Source organism: Ornithorhynchus anatinus, chromosome 12 (assembly GCF_004115215.2).
Source record: "Ornithorhynchus anatinus isolate Pmale09 chromosome 12, mOrnAna1.pri.v4, whole genome shotgun sequence".
Taxonomy (NCBI): Eukaryota; Metazoa; Chordata; class Mammalia; order Monotremata; family Ornithorhynchidae; genus Ornithorhynchus; species Ornithorhynchus anatinus.
In genome coordinates, this window is record NC_041739.1 from 18,524,459 (window position 1) to 18,545,397 (window position 20,939).

General features: G+C 46.6%; 1 protein-coding gene across 1 annotated transcript in view; it reads right to left on the reverse strand.

Annotated features, from left to right (window-relative positions):
* The window catches only part of GUCY1B1 (guanylate cyclase 1 soluble subunit beta 1), a 56,241-nt gene extending 37,575 nt beyond the window's left edge, over positions 1-18,666 (reverse strand). Inside the window, exons 1-2 of the mRNA XM_029076513.2 lie at positions 18,573-18,666; positions 18,167-18,240 (exon numbers count right to left, since the gene is read on the reverse strand). Coding sequence (XP_028932346.1) covers positions 18,167-18,240; positions 18,573-18,575 — 77 coding nt within the window. The 5' untranslated portion in view covers positions 18,576-18,666. The remainder of the gene's footprint in view (positions 1-18,166; positions 18,241-18,572) is intronic.
* Between the last annotated feature and the right edge of the window lie 2,273 nt (positions 18,667-20,939).

Consider the following 20,939-nt stretch of genomic DNA (forward strand, 5'->3'; position numbering starts at 1 on the left):
CTCAGGTGCTTAACAGCACTTAACAAATGGTACTATTATTATTATTATTAGAACCATTCTGGAGGTTTAAAAGAAAAGACTAGGCAATCATCCATCTTGGGTGGTTTAATAATCCACCAGTTTGGGAGTGGGGTGCTGGATGAGGGGAGAAAGGATACTTTCTTTATAATTGTGAAGTTCTAGACCCAGATTTTTTTGGAGCCAAATGACCGAGAACCTTGGGCAAGCCATAAAACAAAGCCTGAACTTGTTCATCAGTCAAGCACATTCTGAGTCCTCTGGGATATACGGCATTGGAAAGATCTCCAATGGCTCTCCGACGGGAATGCGGACAGTGCACCAGCTGTGAGCCCAGAGGGATTCATGTTTCTCGAATGGGCTGATTCAGTCTGCCAGCTGATCCTGTTGGCCTAAGGACTTGAAGAAGCGGCTGTATTTTATCATCATTGAAGGAATTTACTGAGTGATTCCTATGTGCAGAGCACTGTACTAAATTCTTGAGAGCGGTCAATGCAACAAAATTGGCAGACCTGTTCCCCGCTCACAATTAAGTTACCATCCAGTGGGGCATTTACGCCCTAGAGGCTCCTCCCAGAGGCCTCTTTGCAGTCTGCTGTCAGAATGTGGCCTCCACACTAGCTGGGAACCTATGATCTGGGCACTTCCCCTGGCAGCAGGCTGACATCATGACCGCCCTTCCACCCCATCCCCCACAACTCTGATACCCATCACCTCCAACAAGGGCAGATTTCCTGTCTCCCCTGGCCTTGAACCAGTCTCGTGGAAGGTGACATATTGCAGCCAACCAGCGGGTTGATAGAAAAATGCCTCAGCCTTCTCATAGGCACAACTGGTCCACAAAGAGAGAACTCCTCTACCTACTGAGCCCTGACAAGTAGTCCTAAAAGTAAATGTGTTTTTAGAATTGCCAGAAGGGGTTTTTCATGGTATTTGTTAAGCACTTACTATGTGCCAGTCACTACTAAACACTGGAGTACAAAAAGGCTAATCAGGTTGAACACAGTCCACGTCCCACATGGGGCTCACAGTCTTAATCCCCATTTTACAGATGAGGAAACTGAGGCAAAGAGAAGTGAAATAACTTACTCAAGGTCACAAAGCAGACAAGTGGCAAAGCTGGGATTAGAACCCAGATCTTTTTGAGTCCCGAGCCCCTGCCCCATTCATGAGGACATGCTACTTCTTAGTGACTTTCCAACAACAAGTTTAAATATAGGAACTTTGGTTGTTTTGCATTGGACCTTAACAAACCACTTTTGATAGCTGTAGAGTAGCCTCACCTGGCAAAGTAGTGAAAGGATAAATTACAGAAAAAGGTTTCTGTGTCAGCTGCTTCCCTCAGACTTGTTTCCACTGTAGTGTCAATTAATCAATCAATGTTTTTTATTGAACACTTCCTGTGTGCAGTACACTGTACTAAACACTTTGGAGAGTACAATATGACAGAGCTGGCAGATACATTCCCTGCCTACAAGGTGCTTACAGTCTGTGTGGGGGGGGAGACATGCTAAAATGAATTATGTACATAAGTAATTGCTTTAGGGCTAAAGGTGGGGTGATTATTATTACTCTTCTTTTAATTATTTTCTTTGCAATTAAATAATCATTCTGTCTCATTGAAGTGATTTTTCCTGCATTCTTATGATTTCTCAAAAAATAATATTTGGAAAACAATGCTTCCAACAGTCAGCCACCACCTAATTTCCCTTTGCATACACTCACCATGCCTTGATCCCTTTCACCCTAATGATAATAACAATTCCGTACAGCTCTTACAATTTCCAAAGTGCTTTTATGTCAATTTTCTCATTTTAGCCTGAGAAAATCACCATTTTATAGATAAAGGCATTTAGGCACAGAGAAATTAAGTGTTTTTCCACAAAGTTACCTAGCAAAAATCTGGTCTCCTGATTTCCAGTTCCATGCTCACTGCACTAGATCACACTACCCAATAAATTAATCAATCAATTAAATTTATCAATCAGTGGTATTTATTGAATGGTTCCAGTAAGCAGAAAACAACATTAATCTCATCAAACAATCAATTACACTTACTGAGTGCTTACTGTGTGCAGAGTCCTGTACTAAGTGCTTGGGAGAGTACAGTATAACAAAGTCAGCAGACATGTTCCATGCCCACATAATACATAATTATGAAAATTTACATAAGTCCTGTGGAGCTGAGGGAGGGGTGATGCAGAAGGAAGTGGGAGAAGAGGAAATGAGGGCTTAGTCGGGGAAGGTCTCTTGGAGGAAGATTTGCTTTTAATAAAGCTCTGAAGGTGGGGAAAGTGATCATCTGTCAGATATGAAGAGGGAGGGCATTCCAGGCCAGAGGAAGATGAGATAGATAGATGGAAGGAGATAGATGAGCTCGAGATACAGTGAGTAGGTTGGCATTAGAGGAGCTAAGTGTGTGGACTGGGAGAGTACTAACTCATGGGAGTACTAGCTCCTGGTAAGCAGGATCCCTGCCACTGTGGAATTTACAGTCTGGTGTAGGATCTTACAATCTAGTGTCATTAGGGGCAGGAACGGTGTCTACCAACTCCATTATATTACACTCTACTAATTGCTTAGTGCAGTGCACTGCACACAGTACACACATTTGATTGACTGGTAGTAGGAAAAACATACACATACATAGGTCTTTTCCATGAAAAAAATCCCAGTTAATTGAAAATAATTACTTTTGTCATAATAATGGTTAAACTGGCACAACACAACCAAGCCTCATGTATTTGACTTCAGAAAAAGTGATTGGGTCACCCAGGAGCAGTGTGTCAACACCTAGCAGGGAATGTGGAGGGAGCGTCACCCTGGCCTTGAAAAGAGTTCAACTTGTAAACATTTAAGCAATCAGGGCTGCAGTTTCCTAAGGGATGGACCCTGCAACCAAAGTCTTTAGTATACGTAGAAAAATGGACTCATCCTCAGAAAAATAAATGATTCAGCTTTATTGCTCAATTATTTTCAGTCTATAGAAATCCTTTGAGAGAGATGGGGAGGGCTAGATTAAGATTTAGGTCAGCCTGGAGAAGGAGGAGAAGGAGAAGGAAGAAGAGGTTAAGGAGGAGGAGGGCGCAGAGGAGAAAGAATGGGGAGTAGGAGAAGGAGCTGGATGAGGAGAAGAAGGAGGCCGAAAACGAGGAGAAGGACAAGAAGGGAAGCAGGAAGAGGAGGACGAGGGAAAGAGAGCCTGAAAATGGTTATAACGGTTAAATATGAAAAGCGTGAACGATCGTCAGCTTTGGTCATTCTTTCTAGTCCTATCCTTGTCCCAAACTCTAGTAGCACCTGGTTTAACTTAACTTTGCCTAACTTCTGTTCGATTAATCTTGATCATCTGAGTTCTTATAATGCTGTCTACACTAGAAACGTGTAGTATTCCAAACTGGATTATTCAGAACTGCATGGGCCACAATTTTAAGAGGGGCAAATATATGCTCAAGGCCAAACTCATATTTATGAGGAATGTGAGGAGGAGGGTGACAAAAAGGAGAAGGAGAAGAGAGAGAAGTGGGAAAAGGAACAGGAGAAGGAGCAAGAGTAGAGAAGGAGGAGTGGAAGGAGGAAAAGGAGAGAAAGGAGAAGTGTGGGTGGAGGAAAAGGAGACAGGACCAGGAGGAGTTATTTGGCTGAATTTTCAGTCTTGCTCCAGGAGTCCCGAATGCAGTCACTCTCTTATCGACAGAGTGAACTTCAGACTTTTCTAGCCCCTCCTCACTGATCACCACATCAAAATCCCACATTACCTCCGCCCTGGATGAAGGAAGCCCCCAGAATTCAATGGGAAACACGAGGATAGGCCCCTCACAACATTGGCCACCAAACTTCTCATCATTGGAGTCAGTGGGAGTCATGCATGAGAAAGCCTAAGTCACAGACCTGTTGCCTTGACACCTCAAATCCACCTAACCTACTTTTATCAAATAAATTTGGATAGAATTGTAAAAATATTGGTTACCAATCCCTTCTGGTGAGAAGAAACAGTAGCTCAGCTTCCTCAACTGTAAAATTGGGATTAAATCCTCCTCCTTCAACTGTAAGCCCCATGTGGGACAGGGACTGTGTCTAACCTGCTCATCTTGTATTTACCTCAGTGCTTAATACATTGCTTGTCAGAAAGTACTCAAACATTGTTACTAGTGGTAATAATATAGATAATGAGAAGCTCTATCCACAGTAGTCATTCAGCAGGAGGCATCATCTGCTCGCATTCTTTTTATTTCAGCTTGTCCCGATGTTTGTTTATTTGTATACATGACCTAGAAGGCAAGATCTGATTTCTATTTCCTACTAAGGAAATGGGGGTAGGAGGGGGTGGGGGGAGCGGCAGTAGCTAAGTAGCAAAATGGAGGCTCCCTAGGTTATGTGGCTAAAAATAGTTTTGGAGAAGGCTTCCGGTGAAACTGGAATTTAGAATGTTAGCAGGTTTCTACCCAGGAAAACTGAGTACCCAAAGTCCTCAATCAAGTAAACTAAGGCATATGTTGCATTTTCCTAAATATGGTGGGAAATGGTATCTTAAAAAAACGTGGTTTTGGTGTATGCAATACAAATTAGTTCTGATATTCCCCTCCTTAGATAAAGGATAAACAGTGCCCTCTTCTCAAATGCCTTACCTAACTCAAAGGCATACAAGCCTAAGTTCATTGTTCTTCAACGGTATTTATTACATGCTTACTATGTGCCAGGCACTATATTAAGCGCTGAGATAGATACGAGCTGATCAAGTTGGACAAGGTCCATGTCCCACAGAGGGCTCACAATCTTAATTCCCATTTTACAGATGAGGTAACTGAGGCACAGAGAAGTTAAGTGACCTGCCCAAGTCACACAGCAGACAAGTGGCAGAGCCAGGTTTAGAAACCAGATCCTTCTGACTGTAGGCTTGTGCTCTAACCTCTAGACCACGCTGCTTCTCTATTTCAACTTACTTTTAGCATGAATTGCTTTCAGCTGCTTCCTGAGCAACCCTCTGGCTATTTATCTTTCCCTTTCCCTTTCCAGAATATTGCCTCTTCATCTCAGCCCAAAGGTGACTTGGTGTCTTTTTATTTATCTTTTCACTGATAGTTGTCCTGCCTTTGTCCTGCCTGGTTGCTTGCTGCTTCCCAAGTACTGCTCAATAAATACTATAGATTAATTGGACATTCTCATAGCATTTGATAGCTACTATTTTGGTGAAATTTTGTTTCATGTACAATTCACTTTCACTTGATTATGGCTTTTTTTCATATGTTTTCCCCCTTGGAAATCACAAACAAGTTATAAAGAACTCTACTGGTAACTTTATATTGCAGATTTCTCTAACAGCAGCCATATTTTGCTGTGATTTTCTTAATAAGCTTGCTCTAAAATAATTTAGGGTAGTCAACTTCTGACAAACCCACGAGTAGAACTGTGGTTACCTTATTAATAAGCCTGTGGCAACATTATGTAAACGTGCAACTTTCATGTGTCCTTCGAAAGAAACTCCCAAATTAAACAGAAACAGAATGGAAAAGTAACTAACGATTTGTGTCACCTTTGGATTTCAGAAACAAAGAAACTGTTCTAAGGTAATTTACAAGAATCAAAGTGGCATTCTCACATTGTGAGCAGGGAAGGTATTTACTATATTGTGGTGTCTTACTCTCCCAAACACTTTGGACATTGCTCTGCACACAGTAATTGCTCAAAAAGTAAGAGTGATTGATGTGAGATCCTGTTGCTTTTTTTTTATTATTAAAAAACAGAGAAAGATAGAGATAGCTAACTAGTGGCTGGAAGCGTTTTTCTAGGCTTTTTAAAAATTTGTTTTTTAAGGTATTTGTTAAGCGCTTACTATGTTCCGGGTTCTTTGTTAAGTACTGGGTTAGATACAAGCTAAGCAGGTTGGATACAGTTCCATGTACCACATGAGGCTCACAGTCTTAATCCCCATTCTACAGATGTGGTAACAGGGACCGAGAAATCAAGTAACTTGCCCAAGTTCACACAGCAGATAAGTGGTGTTGCAGGAATTAGAACCAAGGTCCCTCTGACTTCCACACTGTGCTGCTTCTCATGCTTCTAGGCTTGGTTCTTGGAGCTGCCTAGGTAACAAGCCATGATGTTACTGTCTTGTAACAGTATAATTCTTTCATGCTGAAAATTTGGAGTTTAGAATCGCAATATTAGACTATCTTTACACATTCATTCATATTTACAGAGCACTTACTGCGTGCAGAGCGCTTACTAAGCACTTGGAAAGTACAATTCAGCAATAAAGACAGATAATCCGTGCCCACTACAGGTTTACAGTCTAGAAGGGGGGAAACAGACATCAGAACAAATAAGCAGACACTTCAACAATATTACACAACAAAGACTCAGAAACATTGGAATATATTCATGTAACTGAAACATGCCCAACCTTGAGGTAGTAATAATAATACTCATTTAATATTTAAGTAATATTACTGTATTCAGAGCACTGTACTAAGCACTAGTGACATCGCATTTTCTGCTGAGAAAGTGGCAGTTCATAAGCTGAATCCCTTTTGTCTATATTAGGCATGGATTTCTCAATCGTCTTTTTTTCCTCTATTTGCTTTTTGGAAGGAACAATGGAGGGACAGATAAAGGCAAGTTACCCATGATAAATGAAAACTCAAATAAGTGTTTCTTCAGCCTTTGAATAGGAGCCAATTATAAATATTTCCTTACTGCATTTATGTTCTTAAGTCACTTTTCCTGTTGATGACAGAACAGAATCACTGGAATCCATAACCACCTCTTTCCAAAACACAAAGGGGAGACATTTACTACAATTTTTTAAACTCTCATAGACTGCTCTGCCCTTTCATTTTAAAGTTATTTCTGTGTGTATTTTCTGCTTTTTGGCATTGTCTTGTAGTTAGTAAATTGCTAGATTGTCACAGCTGGGCTCATGTTTTCAAGGAGAAACTATCTTAAGAGTAGGATACAACCTTCCTTGCATGGAAATCGAGTTTGGGGATAATCTGACAACTAGCTCATAGGAGGCAGGGAATGTGTCTACCAACTCTGTCGTACTGTACTTCTCCAAGTGCTTAGTACAACACTTGGCGCACAGTAAGCACTCAATGAATACCGTTGATGGATTGAATATTTCAGTTGACTCAAAGCAGAGAAAGAGTCCAGCTGGCTTGGGTCTGTGACCAATTCAGGAATGTATCATTTTGATGTCTGCCTACTGCTGCCTGAATCCTCACTCTGGCTCTCCCAAGTTAGTCCCAGGAGGCATGATGTGCAGATTTCTACTCAAGTCACAAAATGGCTGGACCAAGTTTAGAGTCTGGACTTGCCCTAGGGCCAGGTAGTAAGTTCCTCAAGGGCCCGGTCATATATTCAGCGCCTGACACAGAGTAAGCACTTAACAAATACCACTATTATTATATTCTATTTTTTATCATATGCTCCTTAGACCCAGGACACTGCACACAACAGGCATCCAACCAGTACTGATAGTGATAATGACTTGATCCAGGACAGACGTGCCTATGGGCAGATTTAGCTCCAGTGAGCCTGGGGATTAATTAATTAATGAAGTAAGGTAATTGTTAAGCATTTATAACATCAGCACTGCTTGAACCCAGTCCCTACCCCATGTAGGGCTCACAATCTGAATAACAAGAAGAACAGGTATTTAATCTCCATTTTACAGATGAGGAAATGGAGGCACAGAGAAGTCAAGCAATTTGCCCAAGATCATACATCCAACTGGAATGAGAACCCTGGGCACCTAACTCCCAAGCCCCATTCCCTTTCCACTAGCCATGCTGTTCCTGTAATATGCTCTGGAATTACTCTGGAACTGCTCTAGAATTGCTCCTGGGGAAGCAGAGGGGTCGTAAACTAAAGCAGTCGGTTCTTTCTGCCCTGTAATGAAGATGACCGACTCTCCTATGTATCTCCCTTCTTCCCAACTTTTGCTTTCCAGGGAAAGTTCCAGACTGAACTATTTTCCTGGGGATCCTTTAGGTATCAGGAACCAAAGGGTCTAGAAGTCCTAGAACAGTTTCAAATAGCATTACTTGTGAGCCTCCAAGATGCTAACTCTGTGCTTTCACCTGACATACTTCAAAAATTGAAGCCAGGGTAGATCGATCCCTGCCCACAAAGAACTTACGTTTATTCAGTAAATTCAGTTCTCTAAGATAGCAGGGGGATGAAAGGAGGAGTTTGTCTTGTAAACTAAGACCAATTCTCCCATCCCAACCGCTGTTGGCATAATGAGATGGGTTACAGGGAGTGGGCTGTCAATCTCAAAGAAGCAGTCACATGAGAAGCAGTATGATATAGTGGATAGAGCATGGACGTGGGAGTCGGAAGGTCATGAGTTCTAATCCTGGATCTACCCCTTGTCTGTTGTGTGACCTGAGGCAAGTCACTTCACTTCTCTGTGCCTCAGTTCCCTCATCTGTAAAATGATAGAGAGTGTGAGCCCCACGTGGGACAGAGACTGTGTCCAACCCGATTTGCTTGTATCCACCCCAGCGCTTAGTACAGTGCCTGGCACGTTGTAAGCACTAAACAATTGCCATAATTATTATTAAAGACACTAACTCCTTCTGGGGCTCTTTTCAGACCTCTGACACATCATGCCGAAAGGTGGAACATCTCTGTATTTGTCAGGATTGCCCATGCGCTCCTGGGGCGGTATGGACTGAGACGGTGGCGGGAAGGGAGGAGGGCGATGGCATGGCTCAGCAATGCTGTCCCACTCCTCCTCGGCTGCCCTGGGCCACATTGGAACCGACCTCTTCCGCTCTGATTCTGGGAGGGAGATAGAGCTTTCTCAGTCACACACAGCTCAGTCAGCACCTCGGGCAGGTCCATCACTTCCCCCTTCCCAGCCCCAGGGTGCCTGAGTCATCATGTTTCATCCATTTATATCTCCAGGTGGAATCTTTCAAAATGGGATATTTTACCCCATTTCTCAATTCGTCTACTTTTTAGCAGAGGGATGGTCCAGGGGAACTCTCCAGGAAGTCTTAGATCCTATGTGCCTAGGTTTTCTTGAAAGAGAGGGAGGAGGAGAAAGATCTGAGGAAGAAGAGGAGGAAGAGAGGTTGTTAGATTTTTGGCAGACAACACAGAAGACAGAAGTTGAGAAGGTGAGTGTAGGCCAGGGGAAGGGGAGGCTAATTATTTGGCGAATAGGTGACAATATGTTGAGAAAAAAAGCGCAGGGAAATGTCATGAGTATTCTTTGGAAGAAAAAATTACAGCAATTGCACATTAGAATACCCAAAATATTTTAAATATGATTGCACCTTGTTTCCAGCTAAAGAGTTGTGCAATCTAACCACCATCAGTATCGGGAATCCACTAGAAAGCTATGTTTATATTATTATCTTGGAAGTTAAACAGGCTTCTATGCAAAATGAAGACACATGATAAATAACCTTTTTGGGGGAATCATCTGGGACACTTTAACAGGTCATTTACTGCATTAAAAACCCAGCTGCAACCCATCTTTTATGAACTGGAAGCTTAAGCATGCAGACTGAACTCAGCATATTCAGGCAACTTCTACATTTAACCCTAAAGGTTTAGTCCAATATCCAGAATCATTCCTTGCTCTGACTTCCTAAGAGTACACAATACAGTGATCAATACTTCCACCAAGGGCTGCAGAAAACTTCAGGTGTTCTTAGCTTGCCTTAATTTAGACAGATTTTTTAGGAGCTCAGATGCAATTTTACACCCACCCTGCTCAGGTCTGTGGTCCCAGCTGACCGATAAGACACTAGGAGTAGCTTTGGTAGACACCCCTTTATCCTCACTCTATTTTTTTGGCTCTTACCATTTCTCCCAGCTGGCTGGTGGCCATGGTGACAGCAAAATGCTCATGGTGGCAGGAATAGGATGGCCAGCACTGGCATTTCGAAGAATCAAACCCCAAGGCTTATATGACGTCCTACATGCTCTGCTAGCACGCAACAGGATGTGATGATGTCTCATGGCTGCCACTTTACAAATCTGCTGCCAGATGTAGTCTGAACCTAGAAAATTTCTCCAGGGTTCCTGACCTCCCAATTGCTCGAGACCCTGTGTGGTTCCCTGATCCTCCCAAGTCAGTGTGAAATTTGGTGCCACATCTGACTTGGGGATCTCATCAGTAGAAGCCATGGTCAGGGGAAGGGTCAGCACTGGAAAAAAAAACACACCACTAACTGTCAAAAAAATGCCAAGTACCAAAGCGGGAATTAGACAGGAGACAGGCCAGCTGAAAAACGGATTTCTTGGTGTAGTGACTGACTTCTGGCCCTCGTTTACTTCCTATTTAGGCTGTGAGCCCCATGTGGGACAGGGGCTGTATCCAACCTCATTATCTTGTATCTACCCCAGTGCTTGGCACATAAGTATGGTGCTTGGCACATAAGTGTTTAGCGCATATTATTATTATTGCTATTAATAACAATCTAGGCAAGAGCCTATATATTCTCATGTTTTGTTCCAAGAGCATACTTACTGAGCCCCACTTGGAACAACTGTAGCTGCGGATTTGTGAACACTGCATAACTTGGACATTTCTTTCAATTTGTTTACAAGGTGCTAGGACACGATTTTTGAACAGGCACAAGTGTTAAGCCTTGATGCCTTAATAGTGTTGCATGTATTTTCATTAAAATGCTCAAGATTTTCCACATTAATGTAACTTGGGCTCTTTTGCCTAACTCTCCCTGAAACTTTCTGAAATCCGGCTTTTATCAAACCTGACATTCCCATCTGATTCCAGAATTTGGGAATATGCACAATCCTGGATTGGTCCTTTGGCCCGGGCAAATAGGTAGAACTGCTTTCCAGCTGTTTGCGGATGAACTTAACATTCCTTTTCTATTTATGGTGTTTGTTAAGCGCTCACTGTGTGCCAGACACTGTTCTAAGCACTGGGACAGATACAAGGTAATCGGATTGGACACAGTCCCTGTCCCACATGGGGCTCACAGTCTTAATCCCCATTTTAAAGATGAGGTAACTGAGGCACAGAAAAGTTAAGCGATTTGCCCAACGACTAGTGGCAGAGCCAGGTCTAGAACCCAGCTCTTTCAGACTCCCGAGCCCAAGCTGTCCACCAGGCCATGATGCAATCCCTTTAAATCCTCTTTAAAAATAGTTACACCCATGCTGGGCACTGGTGGAAAGGGAGTTTGACCACTCAGACGTGGCTTCTGTTCCCATATCCGACTCCTTCCGGTAATAGTGGTAGGAGTGGAAATAACAGTAATAGGAGAAGCAGTATTTATTGAGCACCCATTGGAGTGCAGTGGACTCTACTAAACACTGAAGAAGTACAAAGCAAACAAGTGATATGTTCCCTACCCATAAGGAGCGTACGCTCTAATGGAGTACAAAATATGCGCCCGTCCAGGTGGTCCCTTGCAAAAATGTATTCCTCATATACAGAAAAATCACCTACCCACACTCCCACTGGCCCCCAGTTTGGCCCCAACCACCAGGTGACCATTCTATTCAGTTTGCTACCCCACATCAAACAGCACTACCAGACCTCCTCCTATCGCACTTTCCGCTCCACTTTACAGTCAGAATCAATCGATGGTTTTTACTGAGCACCTGTGTGCAGAGCACTGTACTAACAGCTTGTTAAAATGCAACAGAGTTGGTGGTAGATATGTTTGCTGCCCACAAGAAGCTTACACCCTAGATGGGGAGACATTCATTAATATAAATTATGGATATTTACAAAAGTGCTTTGGGTCTGAAAATGAGGTGGCTATCAAATGATTAAAGGGTACAGATCTAAGTGCGTAGGTGATGCCAAAGGGAGAGTGAGTAGGGAAAATGAGGGCATAGTTAGGGTAGGTCTACTGAAAGAGATATGATTTTAAGATAGCTCTTAGGATGATTTTAGTATTTTAGGACGGTGGGAAGAGTGATGGTCTGTCATAAACGAAGGGGGAGGGAGTTCCAGGCCAGAGGGAAGACGTAGACAGGTTGATGGTGCTGTAGATGAGACTGGGACACAGTGACCAAGCTGGCGCTAGAGGACCAAAGTGTGCGGTCTCGGCTGGAGTAGGAATCAGTGAGGTAGGGCAGGCGAGTTGATTGAGAGTTTTGAAGCTGACAGTAAAGAGCAGAGGTGGATGGGCATTCTTGAAGAGTGTGGAGATGGGCCTGAACAGTTTTTTTAGAAAAATGATCTGGGCACCAGAGTGAAGTACCGACTGCAGTGGGGAGAGACAGAAGGCAGGGTTGTCAGAGAGACGGCAGGTGCTCAAGTGCTTGGAGCAGCATAGTAGCAGTTTGGGATGGAGAAGAAAGGGCAGATTTTAGCCATGTTGGGAAGACTGAACTGATGGAATTTGGTGGCACACTGAATATGTGGGTCGAATGAGAGATGAATTGAGGGAATACCAAGGTTATGGGCTTATGATATAGGGAGGAGAGTGGTACCGTCTACGGTGATGGGAAAGCCCAGGGAAGTAGAGGGTTTGGGTGGGAAGTCAAGGAGCTCTGCTGAACATTTTAGGTTTAGTTGTCGATGGGACATTCAGGTAGAAAACCGAAGCAGTGTCGCCTAGTGGAAAAAGCACAGGCCAAGGAGTCAGCGGACCTGGCTTCTAATCCAGCTCTGTCATTGATCTACCATGTGACTTTTGGGAAATAACTTCTCTGTTCCTCGGTTTCCTCATCTGTAAAATGGGAATTCAATATCTGTTCTCCCCAATATTTGCACTGAGCTCCACGTGGGGCAGGGACTGGGTCCGACCTGATTGTCTGGTACCTATCCCAGGGCTTAGTATAGTGCTTAGCACATAAGCACTTAATCCAATACCACAATTCATTCATTCATTTAATGGTATTTATTGAACATTTTCTGTGCGCAGAACACTGTATTAAGCACCTGGGAGACTACGATACAAAAATAAACAGATACATTCTCTGCCCACAACAAACTTGGCTGGTCAAGAGGTAAGAGACTGTTAGAGGGCAAGGTCACATGGGCAGACAGCCCTGACCAGGATCATTGGAAATACTCTGGGAGGGAAATTCATGGGGAAAAAGTTCCATTCCTCTGAGGGCAGAGCCAAGCATTCCTGAGAGCAGGGTGAAGGGAAGGGAAGTACTGAAAGCTGGCTACTGGCTGTGGGGAGTTGTTTGCCGGCCTGCCCCTCAGAAACCCACCTAGAAATGATCTTCGTGCATCACGTACTTCCGTCTGCCTAAGACATTTCTGGACGAAATAGGAAGTTCAAGTGGGTCAATTTGGTCATTTTACAAATTTGGGGGTTATTTTCCAGGTTTCCCTTAGAGATCTCAGGCAGCACATGGTCTAACTACATAGCGTATTGATCAGATCCTAAGCTTGGCTCTAACAGTCTTGAATCTCAGGGGCTGAAAAAAGTATCCTGCAAACCTTGTCTAATCTCTGTTGGGAATTTTTCCCATTCATGTTACTAATTAAATCCCAATTTTGACCTTGTCTGCTTTGGGAGTTTGGTTTAGTAATGGTCGGTGGATCCTGCATGGCTCGAGGATCCTGAATCTTCTAGACTGTAATCTCACTGTGGGCATGGAATGTGTCTACCAGCTCTTTATACTGTACTCTCCTGAGTGTTTACTGCAGTAATCTGTACACGAAAAGCACTCGATAAAAATGATTGATTGATGGAGCTTACTTCAGTTGTCCTTTATGGTATTTGTTAAGCACTTACTATGTGACAACCTCTGTATTAAACATGGGTAAATACACGATAATCAGATTGGACACAGTCCCTGTCCCACAAGACACCCACAAGTCTAAATAGGAAGGAGTCCTAAATACCGGATGGCTGATCTCAGTCCTTGTTTATAGTAATTCAGCATAGCAGCTCCAATTTTGTTCCATTGAGGAAAATCCTCATTGGAGTCTAAAAAGTCAAAGTCAAAGTCAGACTTGCTCAAAATCTGTAATTCTAGAAGAGACTAAGATGAAGCTAAAATGGGGCTCCACCCACTTAAAGGAAAAAGAAAATATAATTTGGCATTTCTCTTGAAGTCCGAGTAGCCCTATCCCGGCTGCCACTCACAGTCTAGCACAAGGATACTTCCTTAGAGCTGACAATTACCGGTTTCCCTGTGAAGCGCTACGAGAAAGTCACCAACAGATGTGCTAGGAAATCTGTAAGAATCAGGCCTAAGTCTTCATGCTTTACAAGGAGTCATTCGGCATGAAATACAAATCCATTCTGCAGGATTTAGTTTCAGGATTTCCTTGCGTAAGTCTTAGATGCTATTAAACACATAATGGGACTGTAATTGGTCTCTAGAGATGAACTCAGTAGCTTTGTTGGCTTCACTGGCATTCAGAATAAAGCTCTCAAGTCAAATAAGAAATTAATAAATCTGCCCAATCAATTTGTGGGGAAAATGACTGAAGATACATCACTGGGAGCCCCAAGCGAAAGCTATAGGCTTTCTGGCGAAAGCAATAAACATCTGCCCTTATCTGCTCTCACTTGGACTGTGAGTACCATGTGGGACGGGATCTGTGTCTGACCTGATTATCTTGTATCGACTCCAGCACTTGGTACAGTATTTGGTACGTAGTAAGTGCTTAACAAATATCATTATTATTAATAGTAAAACCTATATCACAAATTTCTACACTTTTCTTTGAGAATTGGGTAGGACATATATTGTAAGGCTGTCTACCACACCAACCCTACTGACATTAAAAATCATTCATTGACTGCACTTTACCATATTACCCCATTCCTGAGATCCAGCTCACCTGGAGTAACCTGAGAAAGGTTGTGGCATTTGAAGGAGGAAATTTCATGGGAGAGAATATGGAAGGTTGGTTTTCTCTGCCAGCTGTTAAGGGATTTGTTAAGGAATCTGGATGCACATCTCTGAACATAGTTCTTACTAACCTTAAAAAGAGCTATCCTAGCATTCTGATGGTAGAATAACCATCCGTTAAGGTGGCAGTTCTTTCTCTTCTCCCCTTTGATTAAATATGTATTTTCACAGATTTGTCCTTGAACTACTGCATCACCACAAATTTACCGAGCACCTTCTGAGGGTGAAGGAATCGTTCAATCAGTCATCTGTTAATTCTGTGGTATCTTAGTGCAATAATAGAATTGTTCAATCAGTCAAATCAATCAGTCAGCAATCGTTCAGTCAGTCAACTGTTAATTCTGTTGTATCTACTAATTCTGTTGCATTGCGCTGTCCCAAGGGGTTAGTACAGCGCTCTACACATAGTGATTGATCAGCACTAAGCGACCACTTTCTGCACACAAAGCACCTAAGAGCTTGGGAGAGCACAACATAGAGATGGCAGTGTGGCCTAGTGGAAAGAGTCTTGTGACTGGTAGTCACAAGTTCCAGCTCTGCTATGAGATGCTTGGTGAACTTGGACCAGTCACTTAACCTTCCGCACCTGTTTTCTCATCTGAAATAAAGGAAACAAGATTACTGCTCATCCTGCCTCAGACCATGAACCTCGAGTAGGACACGGATTGAGTTCAATGTGATTATTTTGCACTCACCCCGCAGGCCTGCTATTGGTCTCGTAGAGTACTGCTCTGGGAATTAGGAGATCAATCTAGAGCTGGTTCTAACTGCTGGGTTATACTATCGGGTCCCTCTTTTTTTTTATTATTCCAAGCTCTCTGCCCAAAGAATCACCTACGGTATTCTGAAAAATGGCCAGGCTAGGAAGGAAGCCTGAAAGATAGCTGGTTAACAGACAGCTACTATGGCAACCATCTTCCAGGTCAGGGTGCCTCAGCACAGCATCAGCACTTTGCCATGATCACGCTGGCCGGCTAGGTGTTCTGCACACTAAATAATTAAAGAAAAAGAACAGAAACAAAACTGCGTGCACTTTGTAGGACTGAACCATCCATTTCCTCTCTGAACTCAGTGACCCAGTGGGAGCAAAACTGGCAGGGATGAGAGAGTGTGTGAAAAGTCTTCCTCTGCAAGTTTTCAGTCCTGAAGTTTTAGGATTGAGGCACTTGCCCAAGAATAGAGGCCAAGATGCTATCTACTATTTACTAGTGATGCTTGATAACTGTAAAGCGCTTAATATCATCATTATCCGTAGTAGAAAGCAGATTTGCCTCACCATCCCACAAACTCTCTGGAAAACCGGATTCAGTAGTCTCCGATCGACAGATCATATTTCTTGGGTGCCGAACACTGTACTGAGTCCTTGGGTGAGTGCGACCGAACAGTATTCCGTTTTAATAATAGTAATTGGGGAATTTAAGCACTTCTTACGCACGGAGCTCCGTGAAACACTGGGTTAGATACAGACAGACGAATCCCTCCCCGTAAGGGATCACTGTCTCAGGGTAGAGGAAAACAGGTACTTAATCATCATTTGTACAGATGAGGAAATGGAAGTGGAGAGAAGTTACATTTCGACGGCCGAGCCTGGGTCACTCTCACCATATCGGCAACGACAACAGTAAATTCATTCAATAGCATTTCTTGAGCGCTTCCTACGTGCAGAGCGCTGGACTGAGCGCTTGGAATGGCCAATTCGGCAACAGATGGAGCCCATCCCTGCCCCGTGACGGGCTCACAGTCTAAACGATTCCCAGAGGAAATGCGGGAGGCCGGAGAGGATGAAAGGGAGAAGATGAAGGACGAAAACGAGGAGGAGGATGAAAAGACGAAAATCGAGGCCAAATGGCTGCTCGCTCTACTCTGCGAGCGCCTCGGTGGGAAGAAGATGTGATGTTCTCTCTGTTCTAGTGAAGAAAGTGGCTTCGGGGCCAAAGATGAAAAATGCCGCTCCGTTCCTGCTTTTCCCTGGAGTCCGTTCATCCCGGGGGGAACGAATCCCTTCTGGCCACCCCGTCGACAGTGGCCGATGGTAAACAAGCTTCCTTCCCCGGGCGGCGGGGTGAGCGGCGGGGGGCCGTGGGAGCGGGCGGGCAGGCCGAGCCCCCCGGGGCGGCGCCTTCCCACGGTCCGGCCCCCGCGGACCCCACGGGCGGACACGGCCTCCGCCGCCGCTCCTGCCAGGCCAGCCCAGGGCAGGGCAGGGCAGGGCAGGACAGGACAGGACAGGACAAGACAGGGCAGGACACCCTCCCCCGGGCCGGAGCGGCCCGGCCCCTCCTCTGTCCTCCCCGACCTCCCACCCGGCGCGGCCCCGAGCGTGGGAAACGGGCGCCCCGGGGGCTCCGCCGCAGCTGGGAGCGGGGCAGGACCGGCCCTGCCTCCGGCCGGGGGAGGGAGGGGACCCCAGGGGACCGGCACCGCCGCCCTCTCTCCTTCTCTCTGCGTGTGCCTGTTGGAGAAGCAGCGCGCCTCCGTGGAAAGAGCCCGGACTCGAGGTCAGAGATCATGGGTTCGAATCCCGGCTCGGCTGTGTGACCGTCACTTGTCCGGGCCTCGGTGACCTCATCTGTCAAATGGGGATGAAGAGTGGGAGCCTCACGTGGGACCACCTGATGACCCTGGGTCTACCCCAGCGCTTAGAACAGTGCTCGGCACATAGTCAGCGCTTAACAAATAGCAGCGTGGCTCAGTGGAAAGAGCCTGGGCTGCGGAGTCAGAGGTCATGGGTCCGCCTCCTGGCTCTGCCACTTGTCAGCTGTGTGACTGTGGGCAAGTCGCTTCACTTCTCTGGGCCTCGGTGACCTCATCTGGAAAATGGGGATTAACTGGGAGCCTCACGTGGGACAACCTGATGACCCTGTATCTCCCCCAGCGCTCAGAACGGTGCTCGGCACATAGTCAGCGCTTAACAAATACCAACATTACTATGTAGGCCCGAGCCAAACGTAGAAGCCCAGGCGGCCGCCCCCGAAGAGCCCGGCCTGGGGAGGCGGAGGCCAGGGGTTCGAATTCATTTAGCCCTTCGTTCCGTAGGAGTATTCAAAAGAGAAGCAGCGTGGCTCCGTGGCGAGAGCCCGGGCGTGGGAGGCAGAGACCCTGGGTTCGAATCCCGGCTCGGCTGTGTGACCGTCACTTGTCTGGGCCTCAGTGCCCTCGTCTGTCAAATGGGGATGGAGACCGGGAGCCTCACGGGAGTCTCCCCCGGCGCTTAGACCAGTGCCCTGCACGCAGTCGGCGTTTAACAAATACCACCATGAGTATGAGCGTCTGTGTGATGGGTGCGCGCTCCTCCCCCCACCAGCCCCGGCCCGAGGGCACTTACTTGATGTCTTCCCAGACCTCGGGGCCGTAATTGCGGATCACTAAGAGCTCCAGGGCGTGATTCACGAAGCCGTACTGCAAACACAGCGGGGACGGGGAGGGGGGGCGGCGTGAGGGGCCGGGCGGCGGCGGGGAGCCCCCCCCCCGTGCCCCCCCACCCGTCCGGATGGTCTCCCCCGCCCTCCATCCCGGGACGGCCCCCGGTGGCCCCTTCCCCCCCCCAGGCTTCCCCCGCAGCCAAGCGGGCAACGGGAGCGGGCCCGCAGCGGGGCGCCCGGGACCGGCCGCCGGGGCGAGGCGGAGAGGCAGAGCTGCCGCAACCGGGGAAGCCCCTCCGGACGCCCTCCTTCCCCGGTGGAGATGCCCGGCGGGGTCGGGGGAGAGGCCGGGGTGGTGGCGGCGCTTACCATGTCGCCGGTGGCCCCGCTGGCCCCGCTGGCCCCGGCGGCGGCGGCGGCGGCGGCGAAGGCGGCTCTGCAACGGCGAAGGCGGCAGCGGCCGGAGCCGCCCGCGCCCCTCCCTGATTGCCACGTCCCGGCAGCCAATGGGAAGGCAGGACGGCCGCCCCTCCGCCAATCACAGCCAGAGGAGGGAATTCGCCGCCTCCCCCCCCCCCTTCCAACCACCGACGCCCCAGCGGGGGTCGTGGTGGGTGAATCGACTCCCCACCAAAGGCCCACCTTTTTCATGCCAGAGGATTGATCGAGCTCCTTAAATACAAATAAAATGGGATTCGTTCAGCGCGGACGACGCGGTTCGAAGCGCTGGGGGAGATTCAGGGTCATCAGGTTGTCCCCACGTGGGGCTCACAGCCTTCATTCCCACTTGACAGATGAGCTAAAGTTGCTATTTGTTCGGCGCTTGTTATGCGCAAAGCCCTGTTCGAAGCGCTGGGGGAGATTCAGGGTCATCAGGTTGTCCCACGTGGGCTCCCACTCTTTCTAGTTCTGTTGGTATTTGGTATGTGTTGAGCGCTTACTGTGTGCCGAGCACTGTTCTAAGCGCTGGGGGAGATACAGGATCATCAGGTTGTCCCACGTGAGGCTCACAGTCCTTATAGTTATGTTGGTATTTGGTATTTGTTAAGCGCTTACTATGTGCAGAGCACTGTTCGAAGCGCTGGGGGAGATACAGGGTCATCAGGTTGTCCCACGTGAGGCTCCCAGTTAATCCCCATTTGACAGATGAGGTAACTGAGGCACCGGGAAGTGAAGTGACTTGCCCACAGTCACACCGCTGACAAGGGGCAGATCTGGGATTCGAACCCATGACCTCTGGCTCCCAAGCCCGGGCTCTTTCCACTGAGCCACGCTGCACAGAGAAGTGAAGTGACTTGCCCAAGCTCACACAGCTGACCAGCGGCGGAGCCAGGATTAGAACCCGGGACCTCTGACTCCCAAGCCGGTGCTCTTTCCACTGAGCCACGCTGCCTTAATACTACTACTAATAATATTGGTATTTGTTAAGCGCTTACTATGCACCAAGCACTGTTCTAGGCGCTGGGGGGATACAAGGTGATCACGTCCCTCATGGGGCTCAGTCTTTATCCCCATTTTACAGATGAGGGAAGTGAGGCCCAGAGAAGTGAAGTCACTTGCCCAAAGTCACACAGCTGACGAGTGGTGGAGCTGGGAGGTACTATGTGCAGAGCACGTATTATTATGATGATGTGTCCAAAACATGCTAAATAATAGTATTTATCGATGGCTTATTGGGTGCCGAGCACTGGACTTAGCGCTTGGAATGGGCAATTGGGCAACAGATAGAGACCATCCCTGCCCAACGACGGGCTCGCGGTCTAATCGGGAGAGACGGACGGCAGAACCAAACAGAACGAAACAAAAACAAGACAACATTGACAGCATAAATAGAATCAAGGGGATGTACACCTCATTAACAAAATAAATAGGGCAATAAATAATATATGCAAATAAGCACAGTGCTGAGGGGAGGGGAAGGGAGAGGAGAGGGAAAGGGGACTCTGCTGAGGGGAGTCGAAGGGAGAAGGGGGAGGAGCAGAAGGTGGAGGGGGAGCAGAGGGAAAAGGGGGGGCTCAGTCTCGGAAGGCCTCTTGGAGGAGGTGAGCTCTCAGGAGGGCTTTGAAGAGGGGAGGGAGTTAGGCGGACGTGAGGAAGGAGGGCATTCCAGGACAGCGGGAGGACAGGGGCCAGGTGTCGCCAGATGCCCAGAAAAAGGACTTCTTCCACCTGCTGCCTGTCCTCTCCCACAGTCAGCTTTGTGAGGTCATATATCATGAGAAGGAGCATTGGCTCAGTGGAAAGAACACGGGCATGGGAGTCAGGGGTCGTGGGTTCTAATCCCGGCTCTGCCGCTTGTCAGCTGTGCGACTTGGGGCAAGTCACTTCACTTCTCTGGACCTCAATTACCTCGACTGGAAAATGGGGATTAAGACTGTGAGCCCCACGTGGGACAACCTGATTACCTTGTATAACCACCCCCCCAGCGTTTAGAACAGCGCTCGGTACATAGTAAGCTCTTAACAAATTCAATTATTATTATTATTATTATCATTAAGTGCTATCGAGTCATTTGTGATTCCAAGTGACCACGGATATACTTTCTCCAGTACGTCCTGTCTTCTGCCATAATCGGCAACCTTTCTAACCGTTCTTCCATCATCTTTGTTATGGTCTCTAGCCATCTAGCTGCCAGTCTGCCCTTCCACGTTTTCCCTGGACTTTTCCTAGCATTAGTGTAGTCTCCAGAGAATTAGTCCTACTGATTATGTGTCCAAAATATGCTAATGTAAGTCG